This window comes from Oncorhynchus tshawytscha, linkage group LG18 (assembly GCF_018296145.1).
Source record: "Oncorhynchus tshawytscha isolate Ot180627B linkage group LG18, Otsh_v2.0, whole genome shotgun sequence".
NCBI classification, from domain to species: Eukaryota; Metazoa; Chordata; class Actinopteri; order Salmoniformes; family Salmonidae; genus Oncorhynchus; species Oncorhynchus tshawytscha.
The window spans coordinates 36,530,140-36,545,442 of NC_056446.1; the positions used below are offsets into that span (position 1 = coordinate 36,530,140).

The 15,303-nt window shown below is 43.5% G+C and overlaps 1 protein-coding gene across 1 annotated transcript in view; it reads left to right on the forward strand.

The window, feature by feature from the left end:
- LOC112235781 (serine palmitoyltransferase 2-like) overlaps positions 1 to 13,185 on the forward strand; it is a 39,458-nt gene extending 26,273 nt beyond the window's left edge. The window contains exons 10-12 of the mRNA XM_042300993.1: positions 9,342 to 9,477; positions 9,741 to 9,870; positions 11,567 to 13,185. Of these exons, the coding sequence (XP_042156927.1) occupies positions 9,342 to 9,477; positions 9,741 to 9,870; positions 11,567 to 11,719 (419 nt within the window). The 3' untranslated portion in view covers positions 11,720 to 13,185. The remainder of the gene's footprint in view (positions 1 to 9,341; positions 9,478 to 9,740; positions 9,871 to 11,566) is intronic.
- Positions 13,186 to 15,303: the final 2,118 nt, after the last annotated feature.

A 15,303-nucleotide genomic window follows, 5' to 3' on the forward strand; every position in this document is an offset into this window, starting at 1 on the left:
ACACACTGTGTAGCTGAAATAGAACTAGTTATTATCCCAAATCCTGCAATCATTAACATATCAAGAAGGTGATTTAAACAGCACGATCATTACACAGGTGCACCTTGTGCTGGGGACAATAAAAGGCCTCTCTAAAATGTGCTGTTTTGTCACAAAACACAATGTCACAGTTGTCTCCGGTTTTGAGGGAGTTTGGAATTGGCATGCTGACTGCAGGAATGTCCACCAGACCAATTTCCAGATAATTTAATGTCCATTTCTCCTCCTCCAACATCATTTTCTGAGAATTTGTCAGTACGTCCAACCGACCTCACAGCCACAGACCACATGTAACCACGCCAGCCCAGGACCTCAACATCCGGCTTCTTCACCTGAGGGATCGTCAGGGAGGGGTGTTGAGGAGTATTTCTGTCTAAAATAAAACCCTTTTGTGGGGAAAAACTCATTCTGATTGGCTGTGCCTGGCTCCACAGTGGGTGGGTCTAAGCCCTCCCAGGCTCACCTGTGGCTGTGCCCCTGCCCAGTCATGTGAAATCCATAGATTAGGGCCAAATTAATGTATTTCAATTCACTGATTTCCTTAAATGATCTCTAATTCAGCAAAATATTTGAAATTGTTGCATTATATTTTGGTTCGGTATACTGTACATGCAATGCATTCGGAAGGTATTCAGACCCTTTGACTTTTTCCACATTTTGTTACATTACAGCCTTATTCTAAAATTGATTTTTTTTTTCAAATCCTCATCAATCAACACACAATCCCCCGAAATGACAAAGCGAAAACAGTTTATTAAAAATCAACAGAAATACCTTATTTATACAAGTATTCAGACCCTTTGCTACGAGACTTAATTGAGCTCAGGTGCATCCTGTTTCCATTGATCGTCCTTGAGACAGTTCTACAACGTGATTGGAGTTCACCTGTGGTAAATTCAATTGATTGGCCATGATTTGAAAAGGCACACACCTGTCTATATAAGGTCCCACAGTTGACAGCGCATGTCAGAGTAAAAACCAAGCCATGATTGTGTTGAGGCATAGTTCTGGGGAAGGGTACCAAAACATTTCTGCAGCATTGAAGGTCCCCAAGAACAGTGGCCTCCATCATTCTTAAATGGAAGAAGTGTGTAACCACCAAGACTCTTCCTAGAGCTGGCCGCCCGGCCAAACTGAGCAATCAGGGGAGAAGGGCCTTGGTCAGGGAGGTGACCAAGAACCCAGTGGTCACTCTAACAGAGCTCTAGAGTTCCTCTGTGGAGATGAGAGAACCTTTCAGAAGGACAACCATCTCTGCAGCACTGCAACAATCAGGCCTTTATGGTTGAATGGCCAGAGGGAAGCCACTCCTCACTAAAAGGCACATGACAGCCCACTTGGAGTTTGCCAATTGTGACATAAAGACTCTCAGACCAAGAGAAACAAGATTCTCTGGTCTGATGAAACCAAGATTGAAATCTTTGGCCTGAATGCCAAGCGTCACGTCTGGAGGAAACCTGGCACCATCCCTACGGTGAAGCATGGTGGTGGCAGCATCACATCTGGAGGAAACCTGGCACCATCCCTACGGTGAAGCATGGTGGTGGCAGCATCACATCTGGAGGAAACCTGGCACCATCCCTACGGTGAAGCATGGTGGTGGCAGCATCACATCTGGAGGAAACCTGGCACCATCCCTACGGTGAAGCATGGTGGTGGCAGCATCACATCTGGAGGAAACCTGGCACCATCCCTACGGTGAAACATGGTGGTGGCAGCATCACATCTGGAGGAAACCTGGCACCATCCCTACGGTGAAGCATGATGGTGGCAGCATCAGGCTGTGGGGATATTTTTCAGTGGCAGGGACTGGGAGATCAGTCAGGATCAAGGGAAAGATGAACAGAGAAAAGTGCAGAGATCCTTGATGAAAACCTGCTTCAGAGCGCTCAGGACCTCAGACTGGGGTGAAGGTTCACCTTCCAACAGGACAACAACCCTAAGTACACAGCAAGGCAATGCAGGAGTGGCTTCGGGACAAGTATCTGAATATCCTTGAGTGGCCCAGCCAGAGTCCAGACTTGAACCCGATCGAAGAACTCTGGAGAGACCTGAAAATGGCTGGGCAGCGACGCTCCCCAACCAACCTGACAGAGCTTGAGAGGATCTGCAGAGAATAATAGGAGAAACTCCCCAAATACAGGTGTGCCCCAGAAGACCCGAGGCTGTAATCGCTGCCAAAGGTGCTTCAACAAAGTACTGAGTAAATAGTCTGAATACTTATGTAAATGTGATATTTACATTTTTTTTATTTATAATAAATTAGCAAAAATGTCCATCTTTTTTGCTTTGTCATTATGGGGTATTGTGTGTAGATTGGTCTGTGGGGGGGGGGGTTAATCGATTTTAGAACAAGGCTGTAACATAACAAAATGTGGAATAAGTCAAGGGGTCTGAATACTTTCTGAATGCACTGTATCTACCTCAACTACTGCTGAACATTAACTATGGTAGTGGCACTGACACTGTAAAACCTGATTCCATCATCAATACTTAATCATCAGGAGTTGAATCTGCTCCAAAGGGTTGTTGATGGCTATACACAAGGTTTTCACTTGCGTTAGGCTGTGCCTGGTACAGCACAGTGTCATTACCACCAGTAACCACAAGGTGGCAGTACAGACCTGGAAAGCATTACTGACTTCTGACTAAATTCATTGATTCTTGCTCACTGAAAAACTGAAGGAAAAACACAGTTTACGTTGATAAAAAAATATGCCCTTAAAATACAATTAGCTGTGTGTGGATTCTTCCAAACTAAAACTTAATACGAATATAAAATTCCATAGCTGTTGAGTCCTCTGGTTGAACTGTACTTAAACTAGTGAAAGTTGGGTCTCCTGTCTGGTCCATCTGTAGAACACAATCTCCTCTCTTCAACCTGAGTGCTGTCATCAGGTGCAGTGGAGTTGACGGTCACTCCGACACACACTGTACAGCAAACATCTGGAACCAGCTCAGCCCATCCAGAGTGTATGTATCCCCCTCTCGTTAGCATCAGGCTGGGTTAAAACCTCCAGTCAGTCCCCTGCTTCCCTAAGGGCTCTGAGTGATTGAAGTCTGTGAACTGGTAGTATAGACTTTCCCCACATGGCTTCATGGCTTTCAGATGTCTGTCTGTCTGAGCTCCTGTGTGTGTGTGTGTGGCTTCCATCTGTGTACAAAGCGACGTGCCACTGTGGATTAGAGTTCTCTCAGGAGTTCACTATGCTCACACACACACACACACACACACAGCTAAACCCAGCGAGGGTCCGGGTCACTCCAGGATTATGTTATTCTGACAGGGAGGTTCCCCCTGTTCCTACCTAGATAGTTGCAAATAACCACAGATATTGGGTCAGATGACCCTATAGTCAACCTTAACAGTAACCACTGGAGGATGAAAACATATCTGATCCTGTACCAGTGGATTGGGACAAAGTACAGAACTGATGTCTCTGCACCACTATTTCATCTCTGGGTGGGACGGGGAACAGTATTACATATTTCATCTCTGGGTGGGATGGGGAACAGTATTACATATTTCATCTCTGGGTGGGACGGGGAACAGTATTACATATTTCATCTCTGGGTGGGACGGGGAACAGTATTACATATTTCATCTCTGGGTGGGACGGGGAACAGTTTATTACATATTTCATCTCTGGGTGTGACGGGGAACAGTATTACATATTTCATCTCTGGGTGGGACGGGGAACAGTATTACATATTTCATCTCTGGGTGGGACGGGGAACAGTGTTACATATTTCATCTCTGGGTGGGACGGGGAACAGTTTATTACATATTTCATCTCTGGGTGGGATGGGGAACAGTATTACATATTTCATCTCTGGGTGGGACGGGGAACAGTTTACATATTTCATCTCTGGGTGGGATGGGGAACAGTATTACATATTTCATCTCTGGGTGGGACGGGGAACAGTTTATTACATATTTCATCTCTGGGTGGGACGGGGAACAGTTTATTACATATTTCATCTCTGGGTGGGACGGGGAACAGTTTTACATATTTCATCTCTGGGTGGGACGGGGAACAGTTTATTACATATTTCATCTCTGGGTGGGACGGGGAACAGTATTACATATTTCATCTCTGGGTGGGACGGGGAACAGTTTATTACATATTTCATCTCTGGGTGGGACGGGGAACAGTATTACATATTTCATCTCTGGGTGGGACGGGGAACAGTTTATTACATATTTCATCTCTGGGGACGGGAACAGTATTACATATTTCATCTCTGGGTGGGACGGGGAACAGTATTACATATTTCATCTCTGGGTGGGACGGGAACAGTTTATTACATATTTCATCTCTGGGTGGGACGGGGAACAGTATTACATATTTCATCTCTGGGTGGGACGGGGAACAGTGTTACATATTTCATCTCTGGGTGGGACGGGGGAACAGTGTTACATATTTCATCTCTGGGTGGGACGGGGAACAGTGTTACATATTTCATCTCTGGGTGGGACGGGGAACAGTGTTACATATTTCATCTCTGGGTGGGACGGGGAACAGTATTACATATTTTATCTCTGGGTGGGACGGGGAACAGTACATATTTCATCTCTGGGTGGGACGGGGAACAGTATTACATATTTCATCTCTGGGTGGGACGGGGAACAGTATTACATATTTCATCTCTGGGTGGGACGGGGAACAGTGTTACATATTTCATCTCTGGGTGGGACGGGGAACAGTTTATTACATATTTCATCTCTGGGTGGGACGGGGAACAGTATTACATATTTCATCTCTGGGTGGGATGGGGAACAGTATTACATATTTCATCTCTGGGTGGGACGGGGAACAGTATTACATATTTCATCTCTGGGTGGGACGGGGAACAGTATTACATATTTCATCTCTGGGTGGGATGGGGAACAGTATTACATATTTCATCTCTGGGTGGGACGGGGAACAGTATTACATATTTCATCTCTGGGTGGGACGGGGAACAGTTTATTACATATTTCATCTCTGGGTGGGACGGGGAACAGTATTACATATTTCATCTCTGGGTGGGACGGGGAACAGTTTATTACATATTTCATCTCTGGGTGGGACGGGGAACAGTATTACATATTTCATCTCTGGGTGGGAACAGTGTTACATATTTCATCTCTGGGGAACAGTGTTACATATTTCATCTCTGGGTGGGACGGGGAACAGTATTACATATTTCATCTCTGGGTGGGACGGGGAACAGTATTACATATTTCATCTCTGGGTGGGACGGGGAACAGTATTACATATTTCATCTCTGGGTGGGACGGGGAACAGTATTACATATTTCATCTCTGGGTGGGACGGGGAACAGTATTACATATTTCATCTCTGGGTGGGACGGGGAACAGTGTTACATATTTCATCTCTGGGTGGGACGGGGAACAGTGTTACATATTTCATCTCTGGGTGGGACGGGGAACAGTGTTTCATATTTCATCTCTGGGTGGGACGGGGAACAGTGTTACATATTTCATCCCTGGGTGGGACGGGGAACAGTTTATTACATATTTCATCTCTGGGTGGGACGGGGAACAGTGTTACATATTTCATCTCTGGGTGGGACGGGGAACACTATTACATATTTCATCTCTGGGTGGGATGAGGAACAGTTTATTACATATTTCATCTCTGGGTGCGACGGGGAACAGTGTTACATATTTCATCTCTGGGTGGGATGGGGAACAGTGTTACATATTTCATCTCTGGGTGGGACGGGGGGAACAGTTTATTACATATTTCATCCCTGGGTGGGACGGGGAACAGTGTTACATATTTCATCTCTGGGTGGGACGGGGAACAGTTTATTACATATTTCATCTCTGGGTGGGACGGGGAACAGTTTATTACATATTTCATCTCTGGGTGGGACGGGGAACAGTATTACATATTTCATCTCTGGGTGGGACGGGGAACAGTATTACATATTTCATCTCTGGGTGGGACGGGGAACAGTTTATTACATTTAATCTCTGGAAGGGACGGGGAACAGTTACATATTTCATCTCTGGGTGGGACGGGGAACAGTGTTACATATTTCATCTCTGGGTGGGACGGGGAACAGTATTACATATTTCATCTCTGGGTGGGATGGGGAACAGTATTACATATTTCATCTCTGGGTGGGACGGGAACAGTATTACATATTTCATCTCTGGGTGGGACGGAGAACAGTGTTACATATTTCATCTCTGGGTGGGACGGGGAACAGTTTATTACATTTTCATCTCTGGGTGGGACGGGGAACAGTATTACATATTTCATCTCTGGGTGGGACGGGGAACAGTTTATTACATTTAATCTCTGGGTGGGACGGGGAACAGTATTACATATTTCATCTCTGGGTGGGACGGGGAACAGTATTACATATTTCATCCCTGGGTGGGACGAGGAACAGTTTATTACATATTTCATCTCTGGGTGGGACGGGGAACAGTTTATTACATATTTCATCTCTGGAAGGGACGGGGAACAGTTACATATTTCATCTCTGGGTGGGACGGGGAACAGTGTTACATATTTCATCTCTGGGTGGGACGGGGAACAGTTACATATTTCATCTCTGGGTGGGACGGGGAACAGTGTTACATATTTCATCTCTGGGTGGGACGGGGAACAGTGTTACATATTTCATCTCTGGGAGGGACGGGGAACAGTTTACATATTTCATCTCTGGGTGGGACGGGGAACAGTGTTACATATTTCATCTCTGGGTGGGACGGGGAACAGTGTTACATATTTCATCTCTGGGTGGGACGGGGAACAGTTTATTACATATTTCATCTCTGGAAGGGACGGGAACAGTTTATTACATTTAATCTCTGGAAGGGACGGGGAACAGTTACATATTTCATCTCTGGAATGGACGGGGAACAGTTACATATTTCATCTCTGGGTGGGACGGGGAACAGTTACATATTTCATCTCTGGAAGGGACGGGAACAGTTACATATTTCATCTCTGGGTGGGACGGGGAACAGTTACATATTTCATCTCTGGGTGGGACGGGGAACAGTGTTACATATTTCATCTCTGGAAGGGACGGGGAACAGTTACATATTTCATCTCTGGAAGGGACGGGGAACAGTTACATATTTCATCTCTGGAAGGGACGGGGAACAGTTACATATTTCATCTCTGGAAGGGACGGGGAACAGTTACATATTTCATCTCTGGAAGGGACGGGGAACAGTGTTACATATTTAATCTCTGGGTGGGACGGGGAACAGTGTTACATATTTCATCTCTGGGTGGGACGGGGAACAGTGTTACATATTTCATCTCTGGGTGGGACGGGGAACAGTATTACATATTTCATCTCTGGGTGGGACGGGGAACAGTGTTACATATTTCATCCCTGGGTGGGACGGGGAACAGTATTACATATTTCATCTCTGGGTGTGACGGGGAACAGTATTACATATTTCATCTCTGGGTGGGACGGGGAACAGTATTACATATTTCATCTCTGGGTGGGACGGGGAACAGTTTATTACATATTTCATCTCTGGAAGGGACGGGGAACAGTTTATTACATTTAATCTCTGGAAGGGATGGGGAACAGTTACATATTTCATCTCTGGAAGGGACGGGGAACAGTTACATATTTCATCTCTGGAAGGGATGGGGAACAGTTACATATTTCATCTCTGGGTGGGACGGGGAACAGTATTACATATTTCATCTCTGGGTGGGACGGGGAACAGTATTACATATTTCATCTCTGGAAGGGACGGGGAACAGTTTATTACATTTAATCTCTGGAAGGGATGGGGAACAGTTACATATTTCATCTCTGGAAGGGACGGGGAACAGTTTATTACATTTAATCTCTGGAAGGGACGGGGAACAGTTACATATTTCATCTCTGGGTGGGACGGGAACAGTTACATATTTCATCTCTGGAAGGGACGGGAACAGACGGGGAACAGTTTATTACATTTAATCTCTGGAAGGGATGGGGAACAGTTACATATTTCATCTCTGGGTGGGACGGGGAACAGTTTATTACATTTAATCTCTGGAAGGGACGGGGAACAGTTACATATTTCATCTCTGGGTGGGACGGGGAACAGTTACATATTTCATCTCTGGAAGGGACGGGGAACAGTATTACATATTTCATCTCTGGGTGGGACGGGGAACAGTATTACATATTTCATCTCTGGGTGGGACGGGGAACAGTTTATTACATTTAATCTCTGGAAGGGACGGGGAACAGTTACATATTTCATCTCTGGAAGGGACGGGGAACAGTTTATTACATTTAATCTCTGGAAGGGATGGGGAACAGTTACATATTTCATCTCTGGGTGGGACGGGGAACAGTTTATTACATATTTCATCTCTGGAAGGGACGGGGAACAGTTACATATTTCATCTCTGGGTGGGACGGGGAACAGTTACATATTTCATCTCTGGGTGGGACGGGAACAGTTACATATTTCATCTCTGGAAGGGACGGGGAACAGTTACATATTTCATCTCTGGAAGGGACGGGGAACAGTTACATATTTCATCTCTGGAAGGGACGGGGAACAGTTACATATTTCATCTCTGGGTGGGACGGGGAACAGTTACATATTTCATCTCTGGGTGGGACGGGGAACAGTTACATATTTCATCTCTGGGTGGGACGGGGAACAGTTACATATTTCATCTCTGGAAGGGACGGGGAACAGTTACATATTTCATCTCTGGAAGGGACGGGGAACAGTCAGGACATCAATTTAAAAGGAATGTGAAACAAGTGGAAAACAATCCCTCCTGAGAAAACCCCTCTTTTTTTCAGCTTATATCACTCTTCAGTTCTCGCAGTTTTGGTTTTGAATTCCTGGGCTCAAGAAAAAAATAAAAGTCTGTGTGAATTGAATATCACACTTGTTGTGTCTTGGGTACCTTTTGAAGCTGTATGTTTCTGTCTCTCAAAATGAAATGGCAGATGCTGGTCTGGAGCTTTTTTCTCATGTTGCTGAAGTCACCCATTACCCAGGCCTAGTGAACAGGCAGGTACTAGGCTCTAAGGCCTAAGAGAGGTTGCCTGCGTGCCAGCCTGGTTCTGCTCTCTTGCCAGCTCCTCATGGGATTGACAATGGAGTAGTAACAAACCCATCAGGTGACAAGGGGAGGGTCTGGAATAGAGGGTGTGACCAATAGTCCTTTAAAGGGTGTGGTTTACCTGTTTTAAATGTTTTACTGGTTAATGGTTGTAATCACAAATGGTTTAACAGGTTTTTACTAATGGGTTTACAGGGGATTAAATAGGGAATGGTTTCATTGTGTTTCCAGGTGTGGTTCGTCTGAGGCAGCTGTCAGAGAACACTACATATTTCAGGAGGAAACTCAGAGAGATGGGCTTCATCATCTATGGCAACGATGACTCTCCTGTTGTACCCATGATGCTCTACATGCCTGCCAAGATAGGGTAGGTCTGGTAATGGCTAGTTAGAGATGTTTACCAGAACACAAACAAAGAGAGACTAGGTTTTATCAGTCTGCCGCGTAACACCTTGGTCAACTCACACAGTTTTAGACTAAATAACCACGGTGAACATGATCAGGTTGTTTCTGTTCACTTTCCTTTGACACGATCAACATGGCATTCCTCAGTCAGTCACAGAATAAGCAGATTGTTCACACATTGGTCACATGTTCTCTAACCCCGCTCTGTGATTGGTTTTCTCTCAGGGCGTTCGGTAGGGAGATGTTGAAGAGGAACATTGGGACGGTGGTGGTTGGCTTTCCGGCCACGCCCATCATAGAGTCCAGGGCCAGGTTCTGTGTGTCTGCTGCCCACACCAGAGATATTTTGGACACGGTGAGACAACCAATCACGGACTAGAGTCAAAGGACTCCCCCCCCCGTCATGGCGTCATCTCTATCCTGCATCTTGTCTGTCTGTCACTCAATAGGATATTTTGTCTGTCTGTCACTCAATAGGATATTTTGTCTGTCTGTCACTCAATAGGATATTTTGTCTCTCTCTCTCTCACTCAATAGGATATTTTGTCTCTCACTCAATAGGATATTTTGTCTCTCACTCAATAGGATATTTTGTCTCTCACTCAATAGGATATTTTGTCTCTCTCTCTCACTCAATAGGATATTTTGTCTCTCTCACTCAATAGGATATTTTGTCTCTCTCTCAATAGAATATTTTGTCTCTCTCTCACTCAGTAGGATATTTTGTCTGTGTCACTCAATAGGATATTTTGTCTCTCTCTCAATAGAATATTTTGTCTCTCTCTCACTCAGTAGGATATTTTGTCTGTGTCACTCAATAGGATATTTTGTCTGTCTGTCACTCAATAGGGTTTGTGTTCATCACTAGTTATATTCTATTCAACTCTCTGAGATGTTAGTATGGGATGGAAGGAGAAGAAGCTGCATTTGAGTATTGAGATGCACCTCAAGTCTCTGTGGTCCTAGAATTGGGTCCAGTTCAATTGATGGGAATGGTTACGGTTGGTAAGTTGTATATCAGTGGTTAGATTGTATGGTGAAGACAGCATCATCCCTTTTAATAGCTGAAAGAATCCCTCCACATCTCTTCAAAGCAGTGGGACTGACTGACACTTCCTAGTGTTGAGTCAGTCAAGCCTGGCTTCTGACTTTCATGGCTGATGTGCTGCTGGTGTATAAGACAGAAAAGGCATTTCAATATGTGCTTTATTAGAGAGGGTGAGAGGGTTCAGAAAATATTTTCCTTTCAAATACTTAAACTGGGCTCAATGGAGTTTGCCTGGTGCAATGGAACCAACAATCGTCCCATAATTACCAACCCTGCCCGTCTTGGTACACCCAGGCAGGTTCAATCACGTCTACAACATGTTTTGGGAGAACACCTATTGTTTGAACCCAGGTGTGGGTGGGAGACTTGGAAGGATGACAGCACAAGCCATTACTATGGTGGATCAGCGAGCTCAGACACTTGTCTTTAAGGAGTGTTGTCTGACCAAGGACAGTCCATCTTTTTGATGAGTGGGTCAACACTGTTTTTAATAGTCCGCTTCACTTGTTGAAATGTATGAAGACACTTTTTCCTCTCTTTACAAAGTTCAGAGGAGGTATGAAACAGAGAAAGTGGAGAAAGATTGTTTCCAAGGGGGTTGCGGACCGATGGTATTGCAGGGCAGATAACGTCTCCTGAGGTATGTGGTGTAGTTTTAGCTCTAGTTGTGTATTCTTTGTTCACCCTTACGCAAATGGCCCCCATTTATCTTCACTAACAGTTTCATCAGGTGAATTTCAGGGTTCAGCAACCCTCACAATGCTGTAAGAAACACCCCCCCCCCCATCTCAATCTCTTGGGTCAGCAGGAAATACTCCTGCTTCTTATGCTCAACATTCTGCTGTTGATCTTGATGTTGTATAGCTTCTCATTTCTCCACAGTAGAGGATTCTGCTTCTGAGACCAAATGGAATCCATCCAGCTCTCTCTCATACTGTTGTTGATGTTGAGTAGCTTCTCATTTCTCCACTTGTTGTTTAGTCTTCTCTCTTGTCTTCCCCAGGCGTTGGAGGCCATCAGTGAGGTAGGATATATATTACAGCTGAAGTATTCTAGACACCAGAGACGTCCTCATCTCCCCTCCTCCCTGGGTTCATGGTCCTCTGAGGAGAGTCTGCTCCAGGAGCCCAGCCACATCAAGCCTTCTGTCATGTAACTAACTGAAATTGCCTACACTGGTGTAGGGTCAAGTTGCCTCTAGATGCTGATCTTGTCAGTGTAGTATTTTTCCCCACTAATAGTTAATGTTAGGATTGGGGATGGAAAGCTGATCCTAGATCTGTACCTAAGTGAAACTTCACCAGGTCTGAACAGTCACCATGTGCCCAGACGGTTTTCTTAATGCATCTTAACTTATTGTGACTTCATTTTTTTGAGTTTGTACCTTAATGTTGAGTCTTAAATATGTCTTTGTGCATTATGGGGTCTTCCAATGCAATAATAACAAGATCACATTGACATTGTAGTAATTTAGAAGACTCTCTTATCCAGAGCCACTTACTGGAGCACCTTGCTCAACGGCACATTGACAGCTTTTTCACCGATTCGGCTCAGGGATTTGAACCAGCTACCTTTAGCTTACAGGCCCAACACTTTAAACCAGTAGGCTACCTGCTGCGGTTCTTAAATGTATTTTCAGCTTTTAAGATAGGTTTTAATATTAAAATATACAGTACCACTTGTTTGGTTATACCAATGGTTGGTTACTGGCAGGAGTTATATAACAGACAAAGTAAATAAATAATATATATCATTCCTTACGTTAGTAGAGCACTGTTGATATGGGTAAAATACCCCATCCCCACCTAAATATAGGCCTTCATATCACATGGGGTACATCAAGTGTCAACCTTATTTTAAATTTTTTTATTTAACTTAAACCTTTCCACTCTAATCAGTGTTTTATACTTGAATATTGTCACTGGGTCCTTTCTCTAACCAAATATATGTATTGTACATTATCTACTGTTTATACTGTAAATTAACATGTGAAATCTTCTTTGACTTAACATCGTAGCTAGTCACCAATCACAGAGCTGCTTTCCATGAGTAGTCCTAGCTCTCTCTGCAATCTACGTATCACACCTGGCTCATGTTCATTAGGGCACGTCTCTGCCAAAACAAGCATTTCTTATTGGACAAGCCCTGGTAGTCCCTCCCAGTTTCAGTTAGTTTTGTTCCATTTTGTGCCTAATGAACACGACTTTGTTCCAAAAAGATCCGTTGAGATATTTAGAATAGTAGGGGGGGAATCCCTTTGAAGAGCCGACCATGTTGTGAATGTTTTATTTTCTATCTTTTTCAGCCTTTAATATTTAGTGTTCTTTACACCTGTGCTGGAATAACTTGAACTCATATGTCTTAAACATTTTGAACAGAGTCTTTAACGTATCCATGAATGAAGATTCTCTAATACTGCTACAGGATAAATGAGAGCCAGGTCGTGTTTTGTGTTTCTTAGTATCAGCTTCCTGGAATAGAAAATACATATATTTCAATGGAAATTCTTGCCTTCATCTGTGTGCGGGAAACTGCCTGTTACTGAAGACACATGTCATGTGAATATCTAACTGTATATCTGAACCTAAGTGCTTATTCTATTATTAAACAACCCAGCGTTGATGTCTTCTTCCTGAACAATGACACACTGGGTGTAATGTAACCACACTGTCTATCTGTACGTATGACCATGCTGCATCCTAACCATTGCTTCTCTGATGTACAGATATGTCCTTATTCGGAAAACCCTTCCTATGGATACCCTCTTTATAAGGTATTATAAGTGCATCCATAATGCATTATGATGCCTTATGAGCTATGTATAATGCATTATAATGCCTTATGAGCTATGTATAATGCATTATAATGCCTTATGAGCTATGTATAATGCATTATAATGCCTTATGAGCTATGTATATTGTATTATAAGTGCATCCATAATGCATTATAATGCCTTATGAGCTATGTATAATGCATTATAATGCCTTATGAGCTATGTATAATGTATTATGATGCCTTATGAGCTATGTATAATGCATTATGATGCCTTATGAGCTATGTATAATGCATTATGATGCCTTATGAGCTATGTATAATGCATTATAATGCCTTATGAGCTATGTATAATGCATTATAATGCCATGTATAATGCCTTATGAGGTTTAATACAGGACGTTTTTCTATTTATTGCAAATTCCCTATAGTATTTCAATCTGCCTTGTTTTGGGGAAGATGTTTCTAATATAGTATCTCTGTGGGTTGCAGCTCTTTGTTCTACAGCAGTTCTTCTAAATTCAATTTAAAGTCAGCCATTTCAGGAAGTTAAATTTCATGGAATTTCAGTTTGGAAATGTTTATGGAAATTCAGAAAACTATTAGAATTGACTTGATTTGTAATGGAATTGACCCCCAACCCTGTTCCAGAGTACCTGTGTTTTAAAAACTGACATGTCTTCAGTGCTAGTACTACTGATGGGCATTGGAAATGCAAAGATGATGTAGCCTCACTGAAACGACAGGCTTTACGGCTGGCTAACGGCAGGCTTTACGGCTGGCTAACGGCAGGCTTTACGGCAGGCTAACGGCAGGCTTTACGGCTGGCTAACGGCAGGCTTTACGGCTGGCTAACGGCAGGCTTTACGGCTGGCTTTACAGCAGGCTTTACGGCTGGCTTTACGGCTGGCTAACTGCAGGCTTTACGGCTGGCTAACTGCAGGCTTTACGGCTGGCTAACGGCAGGCTTTACGGCTGGCTTTACGGCTGGCTAACGGCTGGCTTTACGGCTGGCTTTACGGCTGGCTAACGGCTGGCTTTACGGCTGGCTAACGGCAGGCTTTACGGCTGGCTAACGGCTGCTTGGTTTGAAGGAAGCGTCTTTTTACCGCCGACTGTCTCACAATGATTCTTCTGATCTGATATGGCATTCCAGAATTAGCTGATTTTGTTTTGGCTGGCTTGTATATTTGTTTTTATTTTATTTTGTGTAAATTATATATTTGATTTTCAATGGGACAACCTATGGGTCATTTCAAGTGTAATATTGTGATAAGTCAAATATCCAGTTTGTAGTTGAGGTGTGTGAGTGTAGAAATGTATCGAACTGAGACTAGCACTGTGATCATTCCACCACTACAAGCTCCTTTTAAACTATCTCTGACATTTTAAAGTGTCTAGAATTTGTTTAGCAGTAAAACTGAAACTTTGTTGATTCTGCATTGTATTTAGTTCAAGCTGGGTGGGCCCATCTAGTTAGTCTCTCTTGGTCCCGAATGGCTCTCTTTTTCCTATAGTGTACAACTTTTAACCACAGCCTTAGTCAAAAGTAGTGCACTATATAGGCAATGGGGTACAATTTGGGATGCCTGCTCCGTATCCTGTTCCCAGCTCTATTGAGACAGGATGTGATTGCTGATATCCAGCAACATGATCTCAGGAAGGCTTTTTACATTTCTACAAAGCAAATAACATTTAGCTTCATATGTCATTAATCACTGGCCCATTTTTTTTTTAAGTAAATGTGTTTTTTAAAATGAAAAGATATTAAAAAGTTCTTTGATGTAAAATGACATTGTTTAACCAGCAATGGGAGAGATTTGTGAACTGACCTACTATGTAAGCAGCTGTGTAAATCCTGTGTGTTATCAGTAGGCTTTTACCCTTGGCAAGTTCAATGTTTGGAGATAGTTAGGGTTGAAAGATAAACCATTTGAGGTTTTTGAAGCAATGGTGTGTGTTAAACCG